This window comes from Scyliorhinus canicula, chromosome 15 (assembly GCF_902713615.1).
Source record: "Scyliorhinus canicula chromosome 15, sScyCan1.1, whole genome shotgun sequence".
Taxonomy (NCBI): Eukaryota; Metazoa; Chordata; class Chondrichthyes; order Carcharhiniformes; family Scyliorhinidae; genus Scyliorhinus; species Scyliorhinus canicula.
This window is the reverse complement of record NC_052160.1, coordinates 35,775,194-35,795,455: the sequence shown is the minus strand read 5'-3', so window position 1 is coordinate 35,795,455 and position 20,262 is coordinate 35,775,194. Positions and strand designations below refer to the sequence as shown.

Below are 20,262 nucleotides of genomic sequence, written 5' to 3'. Positions count from 1 at the left end.
CAGCTATATACATACCTGATACAATTACAGTAATCAGTGCTCTCTAGTGAGACTTGTTGGTCAGATTTGGAGAATTTAACTGAGTCGCTATTAGGAGCTTTTCTTTCAATGTCCATTTCAAAGACATGTCTCCTGAGGTCTTTCAATGGTAGATACTGTGTGAGGGGCATTGGAGGAGACTTGGGGATATGTGAAGCATGGTGGCATGGGGGGTGTATGGAATCTGTATGAAAGCAGGAGGGGGCATGAGGAATGACATGTAGAGTGATGGAGGGCCTGATATTCATCATTACAACTGGGCCGATATTCCAGTAAAGAGAGACGAGTGATCTAGCTTGCCCTGTCTGGTCATCCACTTGCCTTTGTTGCTGCCTTGGGCCTTGCCTCTGAAGGTACCGGGACTGTACTCCATCCCGCCCTCATCTCCCCGGAAGGAAAATATGGCAGGGAGGAGGTTATTTGAAGGAGACATGTCTGCCGCCTTCGACCTGCTGGCCAACTGGTGGAGAGTGTAGTGTATAGCTATAATTTCGAAAATAATATAGATGGGTTGGTACAGTGGGCGATAAAATGGCAGATGAAATTTAACATCGTGAAGTATGAGGTCATACATTTAGGGAGGTCAAACAGTTTTAGGGAGTACACAATAAATGGGAATATACTAAGAAGAGTAGATGAAGAAGTGAGAGATCTTGGCATACAAATACAGATCCCAAAGGGCAGCAGTTCAAGTAGATAAGATTGTAAAAAAATCACATGGAATGCTCTCCTTCATTGGCAGATGTATTGAATATAAAAGCAAGGATATAATGTTGGAATTGTATAAAACACTGGTGAGGCCACAACTGGAGCATTGTGTGCAATTCTGGTCACCGCATTACAGGAAGGACGTAATTGCTCTGGAGAGAGTACAGAGGAGGTTCACAAGAATGTTGCGTGGGCTTGAAAAATGTACGAGGAGAGATTTGATAGGTTGGGGTTATTTTCCATAGAATAAAGAAGGCTGAGGGGGTGACTTAATTGAGGTGCACAAAATTATGAGGGTGTGAGTTACAGTGGAGAGGATAAAATTGTTTCCCTGCATGCAGAATTCTAGAACTAGGAGACATAGATTCAAGATAAGTGGCGGAAGGTGTAGAGGGGACATGAGGAAGAGCTTTTTTTTATCGTAGAGGGTCGAGGGAGTCTGGAATTCGCTGTCTGAGTTGGTGGTGGAGGCAGAGACCCCAAACTGTTTTAAAGGTACCTGGATCTGCACTTTACGTGCTGTAAGCTACAGGGCTACGGACCGGCTGCAGGAAGGTGGGATTAGAATCGGCACCTGGGTGTCCTTGGGCTGGCATGGACAAGATGGGCCAAATGGCCTTGTTCTGCCCTGTAACTTTTCTATAGTTCTATGGTTCCCATCTGTTGCACGTTGAGAAGTGTAATTTCATAGAAATTCAGAAAAGCAGGACAATTTGAAATCTATCTGAAACTCTAGAATCTAACATCGATCCATTTTGTGCTGAAAATATGTGAATATTTGTTTTCAAAATTTGAGGAATCTGTCGGCATTCAGATAAAGTTAAGATCTCCAGAAGGAACAATGATAGAATTCATCCGCTCTATAAATATAGCAGAAACATAACAGCTAATTAAATAGTTACTTAGCAACAATTAAGCCACGATTTTTACTTGTGGAGGGTGAGGATTCACAAAGCAGACTCCACACTACATTCCATCTGTCAACAGAATCTATTCATTGTACATGAGTAATAAATATCTCTTTTTTGGTGCATGGCTTGACATGATTTTGCATGACATTCCAGTGAAATTCTATTGGAAGATTTGCTTGTTGCTATGTAAAATATTTGCATTTAAAGCACCCCAAAACATACAGTGATGAATGAAAATGTGGGACTTAGCAGAATAAAGCTGAAGTTCTGCATTTTAGTGGTGTCCTCTCCAACTATGAAGCACTTTGGGAATTTTGACTAAAAAATGTTTATAAATATAATTAAGTACTAAACACATTACTGGTGCCCTCCGATGCCAGGTTCAATTTCACCACAGAGCAAGCTATCATATGTAACTCCTTGCTGCCATCTACTGGTAAAGACTGAGTAAGTTAGTGAAAATCCATGCAGCATCATCCTGAATCAAGTAACCATTTAACCTCAGTGGTAAATCTAACCTTTCTGAACTTCATTAAAATACAGCGACTCAGAAGAAAACATCAGGTTAAAAATCTGCCTTCTAAGTGCTACTAGTAGCTGCCTTGATGTGATTATTTTCCCTGAAGAATATATTTGGAGGTTGCAGATATAGATTGTAGGCTATAGATTATAGTCAATTAAATCTTCAATGGATTTTATTACATGCTCGTAAGAAAGTTCATCGCACAATCTGCAACATTTTCTTTTCGCAATTTGTTCACATTTGCCGCAAGGTTTCCCTTTCAAAATATTAGTTTTGCCTGTTCTCAGGGTCTGAAGAAACATCTCTGGCTCCAAAACTTTTCAGATAAATATTCATTAACCAATTAAAAATTCATTTGCCTTTACTGAATCGACTGTAGCTTGTTTCTAACGCGGTTTACAATAGTCTCGCATTAGCACCGTTGCCAAGTTTGCTAATCCATTTTGTTATTGATTTCAGGATTCAAAGGCAGAGTGCAATAGCTGTGCAGACAAAGACAACAACACAGTGAGTACAAACATTTCAGCGTTGTTCTAGCCTCTCATCGTCTAAACTCCCTGCTGAGATTACAAGTCAGACCACAATATTTATGTGTAATTAGTGGAAGTGAACCTGGTCATGCAAGGAGTACTAATGGCATCTCTGCTGGCAATTCAATATTTGCATAGACTGCTTTGCCTTTGCTAAGTTGATCACAGAAACTTTATTTTAATTATCCCGTTATAGCAGAGAAGGGAACCATAAACATACCTAGAGGATTTAGCTGATGCTGCTGGGGGTTACAGGATATTGAATTTTGCCTCTGGATATGTTAACATTGTACATTACTTAAGAACAGGGAAGCAAAGTGCATTAATTCCTTTAGAGCAGCATTCATAAGGTAGGTATTGTGAATAAGTTAGTCCGACCTTCAGGAGAAATATACCTGTATCTCTCCACTTGCTCTCTGCGCAGGTTAGTAAATATGTTGTTCAACATGTTATTGAATAAGGAATATTCTACATTCGTGTCTTATCACTCTTTTGGTCTAATTCCTTTCTGGGAATTTAATAGTTTCTATAATCCATCAAATTGTGGTCAAACTTTGGTGTATTTGGATTGATGTAAGAATGGGGTTCAAAATTGTGGAAGAATGTCGATGTCCATTTAAGACATTCAAAGCAGAAACTGGAAAAGCTAGGCTTCATACAGTTAGAATAGAGCAGGAATTGTTTTCTTAATTTCTCCAATGCAGTTTGTGCATGATCTTCAGCTGTGTGAGGAGAAAGCTAACTGTACCACTTCAGATTCCTGCTCCCCCTGATGTTTAAATATTAAAAGATCGCAGCCAAAAGCAGTGACAATAAATGTCATACAAACAGTGTAATCGGGTTGTATTCACCAATGAAAATACTGGGTAAGTGAAAAAAGGTGAATCAATTGCAACCAGAAAATTAGAAATAAGCTTCATCCTTTGCATAATGCAGTGTCACAGAAGGAAGAGTTACAAAGAATTGTAAAAATGCTGTTTTCTCAACTCTGCTTCAGATGTTCTTTTTTTAAAATATCTGATGACTAACGTCAGGGAGGTTCACATACAGTATAGTATGCAAAATTTAAAATATGACCGTTCATACTGGGTGTGCCAGAAAAACTATTTTTTTCTGGTAACTTGCAGATCACAATCTTTCAGAAACATGGCAATGCTGGGATTTTTACATGAGATTCGAGAACAAGAGTGATTTACTTTTGCCAAAATGGCAACACCACAATTAGGAAACCTGTAATAATGAGAAACGTACAATATTACTAATGCTGTATATCTGATTTTAATGTGCAAAACCACATTTGGGATAGATTTATAGATCGAGGATCTGTTCAGGGCAACTGAAGGTCAGGGAGTAGCGTGAAGCAATGGCATGACGTTTCCTGATTGATCTTGTTCAAATGTATTAAATCACACAAACTATGAGATACAATCCGAACCCGGGTATAGTTTACGAGCAGCTGGTCAGAAGGTACATGGTCTCAAAGCCTTGTTTATCTCAATGACTGGGTCTCATTAAAAATGACCAGGGAATCTGAAAGGAAACCGGCAGGGTCCCACCTGCGAAAAGGTCTGAATGAGGTCTGTTCTCAGGTGGTAGGGGACGGATGGCATGGCGATCTTAGTATGCCGGTGGCCGCAATCTAAAATAAATTACTACCCACTTTTTGGGATCCTTCTTGACAGGATTGCCAGTTCAGACTGTTGTTCAGGGGGAGGCAGTGGCGTAGTGATATCGTTGTCGGACTGATAATCCAGAGACCCAGGGTCATGCTCTGGGGACCCGGGTTCAAATCCTGCCATGGCACATGGATTATTGAATTTGAATTCAATAAAAATCCAGAATTAAAAGCCTAATAGAACCATGAAAAAAATCCCATCTGGTTCACTAATGTCCTTTAGGGGAGGAAATCCATCATCCTTATCTGGTCTGGCCTACATGTGACTCCAGACCAGGTAAGGATGACGGAATTCCTTCCCTAAAGGACATTAGTGAACCAGCTGGGTGTTTTTCATGGTTTGACGGCAATGTGGGTGATTCTTAAATGCCCTCAGGGATGGGCAGTAAATCCTGGCCCGGCCAATGATGCCCACATCCCGTGAACAAATTTTTAAAAAACCTCAGTTGAGTCCGAAAATGGCAATCAGGATCTTGCAAACACCGTAGGATTCCACCTTGCACCTTTTAAAAAGACTGCAAAGTGACCTTTGTGAGCATCCCGGTCACTCCAAGGCAGAGACTTGGGAACAGTAGTGTAATAATTATACTATTGGACCAAGGAATGTGGCGCATTTGAGTTGGAGTTTGTGTCTGGCCTCACCAGTGTGAAAGTTTTCATTCTATTTTGAAAAAGAGACATGTGGAAGAAAATCGTAGTAACAATCAAAGTAATCATGAAGCTGTTGGATTATTATAAAACTCCAGCTGGCTCCCTAATGTTCTCCAAAGAATGAAATCTGCTACCCTTACCCAGTCTGACCTAAATGTGACTGTGGGCCCAGACTAATGTGGTTGACTCTTAACTGGTCTCTGAAGTGGGCTAGAATGCCATTCAGCTGTATCAAACCACTACAGTAGTCCCTCCTCAGGTATAACTAGTGATGGAATGATTGTGGCCTTGCCAGTCATACGTCCTTCAATAGAAAGAACATGGCATCATCGTCAGGGTGAATGTGATAGATTCTACCAGTTTTTGCTAGTTGTGAACCTTAAAGTCTCCCTCATAATCTTATACCAGTATGACCCTGTGGTGATTGTCCCTTTAAGAGCAACAGAGGTCATTTGACCTGTGTGACCAATTGGGGCTCCGAGTGGAGAATCACCCCATGGTGAGAGAGACTCCTGGGCAAAGACATTTTGGGAGCAAGCTGTTCAGGGCAACAGCCGTGAGGCTGCTGTACAATTCTTATTAATATATACCTTTTGTGTTCACTGATGAAATCTGTGAAAGTGCATTTTCACAGACCCAAAATTGCCCTTGTAATATTTTGAGATCAGATTTGACGTTAGTTTTATTTAGCTCCTTAAGCCACAGTACCCACTTTGTAAGAGCATTCTTTGTTTAACAGGCTTAGTTTAGGACCTGGCTGATGTTCCTTTCTCCTTTAGACAGCAAGTTGCAGTACAGAACTCGACTGGCACCCACAGCTCATGCAGTTACAGTCAACTGAGGTTCTAATCTGTAAAGCAACCTGAAATAATTTTTTAATGGAAGTGAATAGTTTGCATTTTACATGGACTGGCGGAAATTGAAGTCAGGATTTAAAATGTATCCCAATTTGCTGGTTATATAAAAATGTTGTGCTGTTTAAGTAATGCTAGTTTTAAAATCTGAGCCCAACAAAGAGACACTGCCTCCTTATAGCCATTAAATGCTTAGAGCTTTAGGCTTCAGAGTTGATGTAAGTACTGCCTGTTAATAGCTGCTGGTCAGCTATCAACTGTGATAATGTCTCATTTGAGCCAAGCAGGAACAAAAAAAGTCAGTGAAGCGGAAGTGTATTTGAAACCCAGAGCCCAGAGAATGAGTTTTTCTTTTGTTATTTTCGCTGAGTCTTCAAGACCCAGAAAGAGAACTTTTCAGTTCTCAATCCATGACCGCTGCATTTTACAATTTGATTATGGTTTAAGTGAAAAGTACGGCTTAAAAATATTGGTTCAGAAAGGTTTATTGGTATGGTATGTGGCAAAAAGTATATGATTGAATAATATCAGGAGGCTGGTTTAAAAATAGAAGTCAAGAGCAAATATAGAATAAAGAGAGGATGCAGTATATGTGTAATACACTTCTCATAAAGTATGGCTGTAATCAGTGAGAAATAAAAATAAACTCCCATTGTTGTTGTGTTTACATATTTTGTTAAAAGTTCTATTTTATTTATTGGGTTTATATCTCTGTTGAAACTCTTGACACACAGGTGTAGAGTAGTGTAAACAGTGAATACAACGTAGTATGAAAATTGATTTATGTATTTTCCTGTAGTCATTTGATGATACAGCATAAAGTAGAGCCTAATGCCAATTCTGAGTGGAGAAGATCAATAAAATTTACATGTACCTTACTCTACGGCAGGTTTGCGGTGACCTTTTGTACCAATTCCATTAACCTTTTGCCGAGACCCTCTCTGTCACTCCACGCCCATTGGGAAGGCAGGACAACACAATTTTACTGTATTTGCACCATTTTTTGGAAACTTCATTGTTGCTACAACATCCCTCAGGGCAGCAGGGGTCTGATCACATGACAGAAATCGAATTTATGAGCCACAGCCCAGGGAGATGGAGCAAACTTTGCAGCTTTATTTGTGGAACAGACCAATGATTTTGCACCAATGATTAGTAGACCAATTATTTAATTCTGCTGTATTTTTTATATGGTTGCTTCTTACTGACATCTGAAATTTTGTTGACCTAGAGTCTCCGAACTTGAGGTTTTCTTTGACCTCCCCGCAACCCTCTCACATGTTCAGAAGACCAAAGGAGCCCTGCTATTGGGCATTCCCCTCTTTAATATTGTAATGGCAGAGGAAGAGGGGATGCAGAGAGCCAGAAAGTCAGGTGAGTGATGCAGGAGGTCCAGTGCACTCCGTGTACAAGGGGGAATGATTATATTGAGGCCTGTCAGAAGATCAGTGCATGCGAGATAACTCTTCACAATAGAAGCAATTGGCCACCTGCATTAACATCTCCAGGAGGACGTGAAGTCCTAGTCGACCTTCCACAGGGTCATATCAGTAGAGATGAAGATCAGCATGTTCTTCAATCCTTATAGCGCCAGAACATCTCTATCACCCACAGGAGATATGTGCGATGTCACCTCGGGAGCTGTATTTTCCTGCATTGAAAGGTAACAGATGCCCTCCTCCGGGGAACATCTGACTTTATCAAATCTGACATTTCCCATGTAGAGCAAGGAGACAGGGCCATTAACTATAGGCTTGCTAACTTGGCTGCGATACCATAGTGATTGATGTAGCTCACGTGGTAACAGTCCAAGTGGTGATGTAGCCACATTCATTAGCAGTAAATTCTGGGCACCATGCTTTGTGAAGGATGTCAAGTCCTTCAAAAGGATGATGCAGAGGTGATTTTCTAGAATGCGCTCCCAAATTAAATTGGTAGAGAGGCTAGAGAAGCCATGTTTTTTCTCTTTAGGGCTGAGAAGGTTAGCTCAGCTTTTCGTCTCACCCCCTTCACTTTGTTGTGCAGTTACCATGGTTTGGCTTGAGATGGCTGGGCATGCTGTTAGTTAAGTTCAAAGGTGATTGTCATTGTGGAGTTTTGCTGAAATGGAGTTAAACTCATTCGGATAGTGCATTGGCTACTGAACGTTAAGGGGTCAGAAGTGGTCATTATAAAGGTCAGTATGACTAAACGGACTTCAATCCCTTCATCATAATAACAGAAGGGTATCTGTTTGACGGCCACCTTTGCACCTCACTGCATCCTGAAAATTTTCTTCAATGACCACTGGGCAGTTTTTCCTGTCCAAGATTCCGTTTGAGATTTGACATTGTGTTCGGAGGATAGAGATTCACAAGATATAGCATGTGACTAAAGCTGTGCAGAGCATACTGGCTGCTCGGAAAATGGATTTCTTCACAGGCGGTTTCAGGCTGTACTACAGATTATTCCTAATAACAAGGTATCATCGAAATTATTATTCACCATTGAAGTGAGAGAACTGTAATCCTTTTGTCTCTATCCTCAAAGTCCATTAAAATTCAATGAATTCTAAGTGGGCTCAGCAGGTGTATTGTCACTTTTTTAAAATAACTTTAGTTCACCATATGACAGTGCATAGTTTAATATTTTAATGAATTGATGAATGGTAAATCTATAATATTTATACGGGATACATTCTGGTTGTAATCATGAAGCGAACCATTCACCCTTTGTCCTTCATTATTCATGGCTCAAATGATCAGTGGTTTATTTTATTGGACTGATCCCCATAATAAGCTTCTTCCCATATTTAAAATTATTCACATTTATGGCAATGACAAGATTAAATCTTGCTGAAGTTAAAATGTGAGGCACATGATTTAAGTTTCAGTGAAGTTGATTCAATTTCCATGTACTCTTCCACATTCTGTTAAAAGCCTAGTGCTGATCCCACATGGGCTGAGACATTGGTGTGTGCCATTGGGGTGCAGTGAGCTGAAAATGCCTGCTGGTCATCAAGCAGGCAGCTTGCCAGTTTGAATTTCTGGCCTGCTGCATGATGGTGGCAACCCTCAACTAGGCCCAGGGAGGTTGGAAGAGGTGATTGGCCGAGGCCAGGCATCATCAACGCTGATGGGGAGTCAAGAGGGGGAACAATGGTTCCACATCCAGTTAAGTTTTTTTAAAAAAACACTTGGCGGTAATGGCCTCCAACTGGCCTCATGCTAACCAGGTTTTTCTAAAGGCAGGTGAAAGCAGGCTGGCAGCACTTAAGATATACCAATTTCAGCAAGGGAATCTAAAACAGGAATTGGTCCTCCTATTTTCATCTGCACATGACCTATGCCTGTTTCAAGTGGGGGACTTTTTCCATCACCGTTATTGAACAGCGCTTTTCAAACACGGAATGTATGCATGTATGTCGTCCCCATACTGACTCTTGGCATCCATTTTACCCTTTTGAAACAGGCACAACATCAACCAAGAACAAAACCTTTACTTGCTCTGCTTCAAATTATGTTGAAGTCTCTGAGGATCTTCTTTATATCGTTGGATGCCTCTGGAATTAGTTATAACTACGAGCAGTGTAAAATCTGTAATCCTAAATCATACCTTGCAGCAACTTCCTCAGAGTGGCATGTTGAGTGGATTGCCACCCCGATGGACTTACCCCCAACTGGGATTCCAAGTTCCTGCCTTGGCCGAACATTCCTCACTCGGCTGAGTGGACAGGAGCATTGAAGTGGGGGTCTGGTTGGACCGGTGCGGTGGAGGGTCTGGTTGGGCTGGGGGGGGGTTTGGAAAGGGGAGTCCAGTTGGGAGGGGGACATTGGGTCGGGTTGGGGTTGGGAGGGAGTCTGGTGTGGGGATGTGGTGGTGGGTCCCTGGGGTTCATGTGTGTGTGGGGTCCCCTGTGCAAGCCGGGTCTGAGTTTTTAAGTAGTTACTCTGGAGTTAGGAGTAGAGTTTTTCATCTCACTGTTTCAGAGTAACTATCAGGGTAAAAGTTGCAGGACCATTCAAAGGTAACAATTTAAATTGCTTCTGCCAGATGGTTCCCAGTGCAGCGGACCTGTCCAGAGGAAGTTAGCACTTCTGGGCAATGCTGGGTAAACCCTTGTCTGGGAGTTTCCGAGAGGGATTCCCCAGCGCATCATTGGGGGTACCTTCTAAATGTGATGCTGGGGAACCAGGAAGTTATGGGCTATTGTTTTCTCTTCCCAAACAAATCTATTTGAGGAGTGTTACAGCTGAAGCACCTCACACTGTACATTGACATAGAACACTGCATTTGCTGAGCTATGAAAATCAATTGCTAGAGATCCAGTGGACCCAAGTCATGCCCTTCCCCAAGTATAGAGATACAGGGGAACATGGCCCTCTTTAAGACTCATAAAGTCAAAGAGTCATAGTGATAGAATCATAGAGTTTTACAGTACAGAAAGAGGCCCTTCGGCCCATCGTGTCTGCGTTGGCTATCAAACACCTACCAATTCTAATTCTATTTTCCAGCACTTGGTCTGTATGCTGATTCAAGATGCTGATCTAAATGCTTCTGTCCATGCTAATATACTTCCAGACCCTGGAGCTACATTGAAGGTGGCTGGGGAGGATGATAACCAGAGATATTCTTATCCTAAAAGGGGAAGAAGACAGGAAAGCTGGAGATAATGGAAAGGAGGAAAAATGCCTTAAAGAGAAGAAATTGTGAATGTTACAGGAGAGTGGCAAAAAAAAAAACTCCCATTAGAAAAAGTGTGGTTGTATCTATTGATTCCAGATTAATTTAAAATTCCTTTAAATTCTTGCATTATAATGTTTAAACAGGGTTAAGTTATTATTTATTGATATGGAGTACAATAAGCATGCACCATTCAACTGTGTAGTTATTTGAGATTGTGGAGCACAGGAAGAGACAGTGGAGATGCGTCTGTGAAGGATCCAGTATTTACAACCTTTCCCCCACAGTTCCATGCTCAAAACAATGAGCGGGATCTTTTAAATTCATGGAATTTAGGAAACCCACTTATGAAGCTTGGGGTTTTGATTAATAATTAATTAACTTCTGGCTAATCTGTTTCAATTCATTTAAATCTTTGCCTGCTGATCAAACTAGTTATGTGTATGACCATGGATTTATTCCTTCCAATTCGATGCTTCCTGTATAGAGGTGTGGGGAGATTTTTTTACTTGTGTGTCAAACAGACATGATATCGTCAGTACATCCACAAGGGTCCACTCAATGTGACAATCAGGAAGGCAGAACATCTTTGGGCTCAGGCCTCATTACCATCTTTCCAGTGAGCTAAGGGCATTGAGTGGATGCTCCGCTGCAGCTCAGAGGTTTGCTGTGTCTGAACATTGGCCACCGATAACATGCAGTCAGCCGCTAGGGTACAGACATGTACTGACCATTAGTGCGCAGAAAGAATGGTCTCGGACCTGGACATCAAGACATCAACATCTGTGTTAAGTTAGGTACTCAGCACCTAGAGAGAGTGACATTAGCATGCACCATGTATTATCTGCCTATTGCATTGTTTCATAGAATGACAGCACTGACAGTATAACAATTGCACCTTAGGTAGGCTAGAAGGAAGTGTTCACTAAAGGCATTTTATCTTCTCCAAGGGAATAAGTTAGAGGTGGTCAACAAATGCTGACCTTTCAAGTCACCTTCCATGAATGCATTAAAACACCATTCAGCTCATCCTGTTTGCGCTGACTATTTGGTATAAGCTATCCAGTTAATCCTATTTTCCCCTGCTCTTGCCCCAAAGACTGCTACTTGAAATGAAAAAAAAAAAAAATCGCTTATTGTCACAAGTAGGCTTCAAATGAAGTTACTGTGAAAAGCCCCTAGTCGCCACATTCCAGCGCCTGTTCGGGGAGGCTGAACGGAATTGAACCGTGCTGCTGGCCTGCCTTGGTCGGCTCTCTCAAAGCCAGCGATTTAGCCCTGTGCTAAATCAGCCCTTTCTTCCCTTGTTAGTATATTATTTCTACCTTGAATCTTACTGTTGAATCTTCTTATGCCAGCCTTGCTGATTACTGAGTAAAAAATTGTTGCCTCTGTTGCCAATCACAGTAAATCTGTGGTTAGCAATACTTCTGCCACCGGAAATATTATCCTTTACTGTACCAAAATCCTGCATGGTTTTGAAAGCTTCAAAACTTAATCCTGTTATCTTCTGCTCCATGGAGGAAGACTCCAGCTTCTCCAGCTGCTTCAAATAACTGAGGTCCCTCAGCCTTTGTTCAATTCCAATAAATCTGATAGTGAACAATACCCCATTCATGAAACCCATCCCAAAGCTTTTTTAAATTTCCTCAAATGTTTAATCTGTTATTTAAAAAAACACATTTCTATTTAGTAACCACTTCAAAGGCAGCGAATCCTTTAATACCCTTTTTAAACTATCAACCATCTGTGAATTTAGAACCTTCTGATAAAATAATTATAACCTTTGAAACTCTGCCAAGCGTGCATAATGACACAATAACCATCCTTGGCAAATGTCAAAAAAGAACTCTCTTAAAACTATGATCCGGTGGTAGTTTTTGTTCTAACTTACACCAGATGGCCTGCCAATCAATGCAGTCCAGCAAACAGTATTGTTTTATCTCTCACAGACAGCTTAAGCCAATTTGTTTTTTTCTTCCAAGTTTAAAAAGATCTGAAAACTTCAGTTCATGACACTTCAACATACTTTATCCACTCAAAAATGTTTATATCTACTCCAACATTTTGTGACTCCAGAACCGCTGTTTTAGGATCTTGAACCAGCCGAAATGTGGTCTGTCTGAAGTCAACACTGAGTTCAGGTGGCCCAGGTACGTTTGGGCTTCCCACTTTCATGAATCATCCCCCAACCCCTTTCCCCCACCGGCATAAATTGGGACTTCCACATCCGGGTCCCAACTGCCGTTTTAAAAGTCCATGGAGTCTCCCCAACTGCACAAGAACCTTGCCCACTGCCTCTCTCCATCCTTTCTGAAAAAAACGTATCACTTCACTCTTCTCTGCATTGAATTTAATTTGCCAATGTCTGTCCCATTTCATCGACCTCTCTGTCATCTTGAAGTATGCTACTGTACTCAATCTTTACTGAAGTTATGAATTGTGCATCTTCTCTCACCCCTGACTACCCCCCCACATGGGACTCCCCCATTTCCCTGACGCCCCCATCCCCCACAAGGGTCTCCCTCCAGCACCCAAGTACCACGTCCGGATTGACCCTTCTACGCAGCACCCCTCCCTCACCCTGGAGACTCTCACCCTGTGTCTCCAAGGTCTGACGTGACTGCACCAGAGATCCAACCCAACCCAAGACTCTCCCCCCACTTCATGAGGCTTAACACAAACCTCCCAGGACTGACCTAACCTGACCTGAGGCCCGACCCGATCTGAACCGATGCTGATCCCCAACGTCCGACCCCGACACCCCCAAATTTTCACACCCCCAAATTCTTATCTGCTGACCTTCTCCCTGGCCTGTGAAAAATGCTTGAACTTTAATGGACCTTTAAAATCACATGGTTTACGCAGTCCGTGCCATAAAAAAGTGTGTGTCCTCCTTCCCTTTGAGTCAGCTGAACTTCGACACTCGACCCCGGGGTCATGGTGTACTGCATGGATCTTGCCTGGCCTGAGTCAGAAGGTCAAGCGAGACAGGCTGGAAAATAATTCAAGTGAAAAATAAGTCATGGATTGGCAATCCAACACTAATTGCCACTCACAGAGATTTCAGACTCAATGAATATTGTTGAGGCCCCTCGGCACAGATCCTCATAGAATATCACCAGTCAAATTATTGCAATAGGAATATAAACCCCTTATTTCCCAAATACCATCAGCCGTCACCTAACCACTCTCCTAAGCAGGTCAATAATTTACATTCAACTCCATAAGCTAACAGCCTCCGATGTTCAACATCATAAAAATCCTTCTGGAACTCTATATACACTACACCAAAAGGAAAAATGCTGATTCCAGTGACACGTTTAGAAAGCAGTTCTTTCATTCTTTCAGAGAGGACATTACTGGCAAGGTCAGTATTTATTGTCCATCCCTAATTTCCCTTGAGAAGGTTAGATCCTTGTTGTGCATGTACATTAATACTGTTGTTCAGTCGGGAATTTCAAGATTTTAACCCAACAATGTAAGGACAGTGATATATTTCCAAGTCAGTATTTTGCATGACTTGGAGGGAAGTGTGCATGTGGTGGTGTTCCTATGTGACTGCTGTACTTCTTCTTCTAGTTGGTACAGATCATGGCTTTGAAACATATTGTGGTAGAAGCCTTGGCAAGTATCTGCAGTGTATCTTGTAGATGGCATACACTGCTGTGATAATGCGCAGGAGGTGGAAGTGGATGGGATGACAGTCAGACAGGCTGCTTTGTTGGTGGCGTTGCATTATTGGGGCTGCACTCATCCAAGCAAGTGGTGAATATTCCGTCACACTCCTCAGTTGTACCTTGTAGATGTTGGAGAGACAAAGGGGATTCAGCTGAGTGCTTACCATAGAATTCTCAGCCTCTGACCTACTTGCGTATATTGGTCGCATTGACATCATTAGGAGATGTCTGCAATTTTAGCTGGATATTGGCCTGAAGATGTCAAGGCCCTGTAATTCTTCACGCTAAGGAGACAGGGGAGCGGTGGATTGGGACAAGACCCAAACAGGTACATTTCTTGTTATTTTCTTTGTTGGTTCGGTGTAACTGGAATGCTTCTGAAATTATAGTTGCAGCACCTTTCTGATTATGAGATCGCCGTGATTAAACTTTACCAGAAATGAAAAAAAACTCCAATATAAACGTTAAAAAAAAAAGATGGCCTATCAGCCAATTCTGCCACTTACCTGATCCACAATTTTCAGCTGCTTCTCAATGACTTCTCATCCTGAATATGTGAGATCAGGTGCATTGAAAGGAACTGAGGGCTAAATTAGTCCAAGCTCCATTTCTGGAGAAATTGGTGAGATCCATACACACAGGTACCCAGAGTTAAAATTGAGGCTGCTGGGGTTTTGCAGAAGATACTTTAAATGTAAGTTCAGCAGTTTGCAAAACAATTGCACAATTCTGAATTTCAGCTGGAAACTAAAACTGTGTGAATGTTCCTCAATGACAATGTAACATGCAGGCAGTGACTGACAATCTTAATCAACTCCAAAGTGTGAAACTTTCACTGATGGGCAACCTTTTTTGTTACTCCATATGGTGGATTTGAACTAATCTAAAAATGGCAACAAAATAAAGGGGAAGAGTGACATCTGAAGCTGCTCTGAAGTTGATATCCTTGAGATAGTCTAATACACAGGCTGGCTATTGCCAAGCTTTGCTCCTTCTGGCATTACTGTGGAGGTAAAAGAAAGTGACGATAAGTAGGGGCCCTGCTGGTAATGGAGAAAGCAAGACATTATCTTCTTCACATTGAACAAAAAGCACTTACCATATCTCTTTATAATTGTCAGTTCATTTCTATATGATATATGTAACCTCATACTGTGTAGTCTGGCATTGCGTGAAAGCTGTAACAGCAGCAGTTTGAATAATTCAGAAACCAATAATATTGCTTCACAGTGGTTCGGCTGTCAAGTTTGCTGCATTGACATATTATAATAGATCTGGCTTTTCTGACAGGGGTGGCGTGCAGTATCTTGAGGTCTCTTTGTAAACCGTTAATCATTAAATCCACTCAGTGCCATTTGCATTCAGTGCTTCTGACAGGCAAATTAGAGACTGTGATCTAACTTCTAATTCCAGTTTTGGCAGTTAGGAAAATGGTTATTATGAATGTGACTAATCGACATTCTGTTCTGATGTCAGCTTCTTTTGGAATGATAACTTCTGTAAATCCAACCTTGGAACTAACTCTGTAATGAGCAAAGTAATTACATTTGCTCCGTTTTTGGCATTTGTTTCGTGTTCACTTTTATTTTGCTTCCCCATAAATTTAAGGAGTTAGGTTTTCCTCCACATCTTTCCCAAATAAATATGTGGCCTTACGCCGGTGACACAGAGGAGTATTGGTTTTGTACTCAGCGTAACTAATTTAACAGATTGCTGTAGAAAAGTGACTCAATGTCAGAATTTTGTTTTAGTTACAAGAGAGTCCAAAGATGTGCAGGGTAGGTGGATTGGCCATGATAAATTGCCCTTAGTGTCCAAAATTGCCCTTAGTGTTGGGTGGGGTTACTGGGTTATGGGGATAGGGTAGAGGTGTTGACCTCAGGTAGGGTGCTCTTTCCAAGAGCCGGTGCAGACTCGATGGGCCGAATGGCCTCCTTCTGCACTGTAAATTCTATGATAATCTATGAGAGGGCAGAATTCTCTGCTTTGCGACGCCACCGACACACATCGCAATCAAGCGGAGCATCGTGTATAAATCGTGGTCTGTGCCTGGCACTGAATCGGACGCCATGCTTCGGTCTCTTGCTCGTGGCAATAACGAGGGTTGCACATGCATTTGAATGTTATTGGCGCGTTTGACCCAGTATGCTCCGGGCCACCATGCCTCTCAGGCGGATGTCTCACGGGTGTGAATTACTGTAAGTATTGTCGAGTGTGGACTGGGCGCCTTGGCTGCAGAGAGGGAATGGAAGGCTAACAAAACACTGAAAAAGCGTTGAAACTATTGCGCTTGCTGAGGGATGGCTGCCTAGGCTGGGGACGGTACCTGGTAATGCCTTGGTGCCACGTCCGTGGACTTGGGGTGCCCCTCTTATGATCGGGATGGCTTGCCTCAGACCACCATTGCTGAAGTCTGTCTTTTAAACGCATCCCGTTGGTGCTACAGGCTCATAGAATTCACACAGTGCAGAATAAGGCCATTCGGCCGATCGAGTCTGCACCAACCCTCCGAAAGAGCACCCATCTGGGCCCACTCACCTTTAATCCCACCTAACCCTGGACACTAAGGGGCAATTTAGCATGGCCAAACCACCTAACCTTCATCTTTGGACTGTGGGAGGAAACTGGAGGAAACCCACACAGACATGGGGAGAAAGGGCAAACTCCATACAGACAGTCACCCAAGGCCAGAATTGAACCCGGGTTTCTGGTGCTTTGAGGCAGCTGTGCTAACTACTGTACCACCATGCCCTCCAAGGGGTGGCTGCTGCAGGCTGCTCATACTGCTGTGTCCTTGAAATGTACAGAGGCCTCTAGTCATCTGGGAGCTCTTCAGATCACCAGCTGCCGTCTGCTAGTGAGACTGGCAGTGCTGACTGCCTCTGCCACCACCTCCCAGGCAGCATTCAGGAGGGCAGACTTGAGTTTGCGGCCCACCCTGGAGAAGAAGGTGTACCTCCATTCCTCATTGGCATGGAGCTGTGGGTCTACCTCAGACTCCCCACCTCATGGTCAGGTCTTCTCTGAGCCATCTTGGTGGCTGCAGTGAGTGTGTGGTAAGTGGAGAGCTTAGAAAGAGCTCCAGCTGCCATGCTCTTTGGCGCTAACAGTGGTCCCAGCAGTTAGAACGCCCGCTGGGCCAGGAATTGCTCAGAATTTGTGACAGCAGAGTGCTGGCCCATTAGCATGCCCTGAATTGCCCCCATATGAAATTCAATCCCAGCATCAATACTTTGGAGAATTTCGCCCAGAGTCAAAATTTAGAAGGCAAGGTGATTTTGTTTAGCTATTGCAAAGTTACTGAAGTAGTTATGATAATTCATGAATTTTATAGTCTAGGTTTATCAGAAATTATGATGTATTTAATCAGAATTTAAATGTCAGCCCCTATAAAATGTTGGGGTGATGTTCAGTCTTCTAACAGGCAAGTGGCAGGTAAAACAATTGTGCTACCTGCTTGCTCACACCAGTTTAGTGGTTGCATGGAGATCAATAGTATTTCTGTGAATTAGCCGGGAGGAGTTCCAGAAATATTGAAGAAGAAGGCCTGCCCTCAGAGTGGCCCGCAGCAGTTCCTTTCAGCCCACTTCATGCCTGGACCAACGGTGGGTTATGCACAATGCATGCAAGTCAAGTTGCATCCTACAATGTGCATTGGTCCCTGATTCAAATGTTGAAATCTGCAGGTTTCAGGGTGAGAGCTCTTAGCATCCAGTTGGTCACTCATTCAGAAATCGGATCAAGCAGTCTTGGATGGGAGTGGGTGAAACTTGTTTTTTTTTTTAAGGAGGTTTGCTTGCTTAAAAGCCTGATTTGTGAAGGGCATGAATTTTATACTCTTCCCCCAGCAGGTTTTGAGATGGTGGGGGAACATGAAGTTGCATGGACAGTATTTCCTCTGGGATCACCCCCCCCCCCCCCCCCCCCCCCCCCCCCCCGCCACCCCGCCCGCCCGAACCGAGAAGCAGTTTTACAGTAGGGTGGGCAGAGCTTCGGGGGGGGGGGGGGGGGGGGGGGGGGGTGGGGGAGTGGAAGATCGCCCTGGCCCCAATTAAGGCCCTTAAGCGGCCACATAATGAAGGGGACGGGTGGTCTCTGATCAGCGAAGGAAGTCTGTGAAGGAGCCAGGCCGCCCTTTCCCACCTGACGCCCAAGCAGATTTACCTGCTGGATTTCCCATTGTCACCGACCGTCTATTAATTGCGATGAATTGGCAACTTAAAGGTCTCAATTGGGTTGGTGCGTAAGGTTCCCATGGAACTTTATGCCCCCCTGCCTCGGCGTCTGCAAACCCATCGCTGGGGACTGTATAAATTCTGCCCCATGAATCTACATAGGAACAATAAAAGCAGATTCAGCTCGGACTGTGTTTGCCATTTTCCTGTTTGCATTGACTACTTTTTGTCATATGTTAAGCCAATGGTTTATTTATTTTATGATTAAGACTCCCTTGTTATTTTCTTGGCCGAGTACAAAAATATCTCCACATCCTCACCAATAATTTCTTTCATGCAAGTTAGTGTTTGTTAAAGGGTAGCACGGTGGTGCAGTGGTTAGCATTGCTGCCTCACGGCGCCGAGGTCCCAGGTTTGATCCCGGCTCTGGGTCACTGTCCGTGTGAAGTTTGCACATTCTCCCCGTGTTTGCGTGGGTTTCGCCCCCACAACCCAAAGATGTGCAGGGTAGGTTGATTGGCCACGCTAAATTGCCCCTTAATTCGAAAAAATTAATTGGATACACTAAACTTATGTTAAAAAAAGTTTGTTGAAGAACATGTATGCGATAATTCAAGTTCTTTGAACATAAACATTTCATCAGTATAAATTAATGGATTCTCAATGTCTTGTATAATAAGAGCTGCAAGCCTAATCCAGTATGTACAATTGCTAAGTGCACTTACGGCATTAAGTGGTTAGTTTTGTAAAATATCAAAATGGTTCAGTTGCTGTCTCTTTTAAGTGCATAATAACATCAATTTTCTCCAGAATGTAACTCTCTACAGTCTAAATTCACACATTTTCAATAATTGGTCTCTGTGCTTGAATCTGCTGTGTGAATGGGACTCTCCAAACTGTTCAATCTGCTCAATTATTGGAAATATAAGCACTTTTGCAATCTGTTGTATTGCATCATGGTTTATTAACAGTCATTTAAAATTTACATCGCTACAAACTCTAAATATCATGTTCCGTTGAGCAGGGGTATGTAATCAAAAAAAGGTGAATCATTTCATTGCTTTCATTTTCTTTAATGAAGCAAACCCAGCATGTGACAGAAAAATGGATTTTACTGTTGAAATAAAGGTTAAATTATCCTTTATTGGTTTCAGTGTCGTTTCCAGGTTTAAATCCTGGTGCTGCATAAAAGTGGGGCCATCATAGGTAATCAAAATGAACTGTATTCATGGAGAGAGTGAAGGGAGCCAACATTTCGAGTCTGGATGACTCTGTCTTTGTCAGTGAAATCACACGCTTGAGCGATTGGAATGCACATAGTGCAACTTACATCTCTTTCATGTGGGCAACATTTAGAAACATTGGGGTTTCACCACTTAGGCCACTGAAGCATGAATGGAGATGAATGGATCAAAGTGGCAGGTCATTTTTATGAGTTGTCAATCACAGGCCACCACTCGAAAGCCATGAATGGATTGCCTACAGTGAATCTGTCGGAACCAGACAGGCACAGCTGCTTACCTTAGAGGACTGGACATGTGGGCTGCAAGGTAAGTATTACAACTAGAATGCTTCCCACAGATCCTGTGTGTACTGCTTTTTAGCTTCCAGACCAGGGGTCTCTTTCCTGGGGAGGGATCTCTGTGTGGGGTGTCTATGTGTGTGTGTGTGTTGAGTATGGAACTGTGGAGGAGGTTCTGTTAGGCAGGGGGTCCCTGTGTGGGGACCGCCAATTACAGAGGTCCTGCAAGGGGTAGGGGTGGGGAGTGGTGATCCTATTACAGGGGTCCCTGCGGGTGGGGGGGGGGGGGGGGAACAGTTCACGTCGCCGGGGGGCACCCAGGAAATCCAGGG

At 42.9% G+C, this 20,262-nt stretch overlaps 1 protein-coding gene across 9 annotated transcripts in view; it reads left to right on the top strand.

Moving 5' to 3' along the window:
- The window catches only part of rbfox1 (RNA binding fox-1 homolog 1), a 2,164,526-nt gene that overhangs the window by 815,016 nt on the left and 1,329,248 nt on the right, over positions 1-20,262 (top strand). For all 9 annotated transcript variants that reach the window (XM_038821058.1, XM_038821062.1, XM_038821067.1 and 6 more), the window contains one exon: positions 2,641-2,688. In XM_038821058.1, coding sequence (XP_038676986.1) covers positions 2,641-2,688 — 48 coding nt within the window. The remainder of the gene's footprint in view (positions 1-2,640; positions 2,689-20,262) is intronic.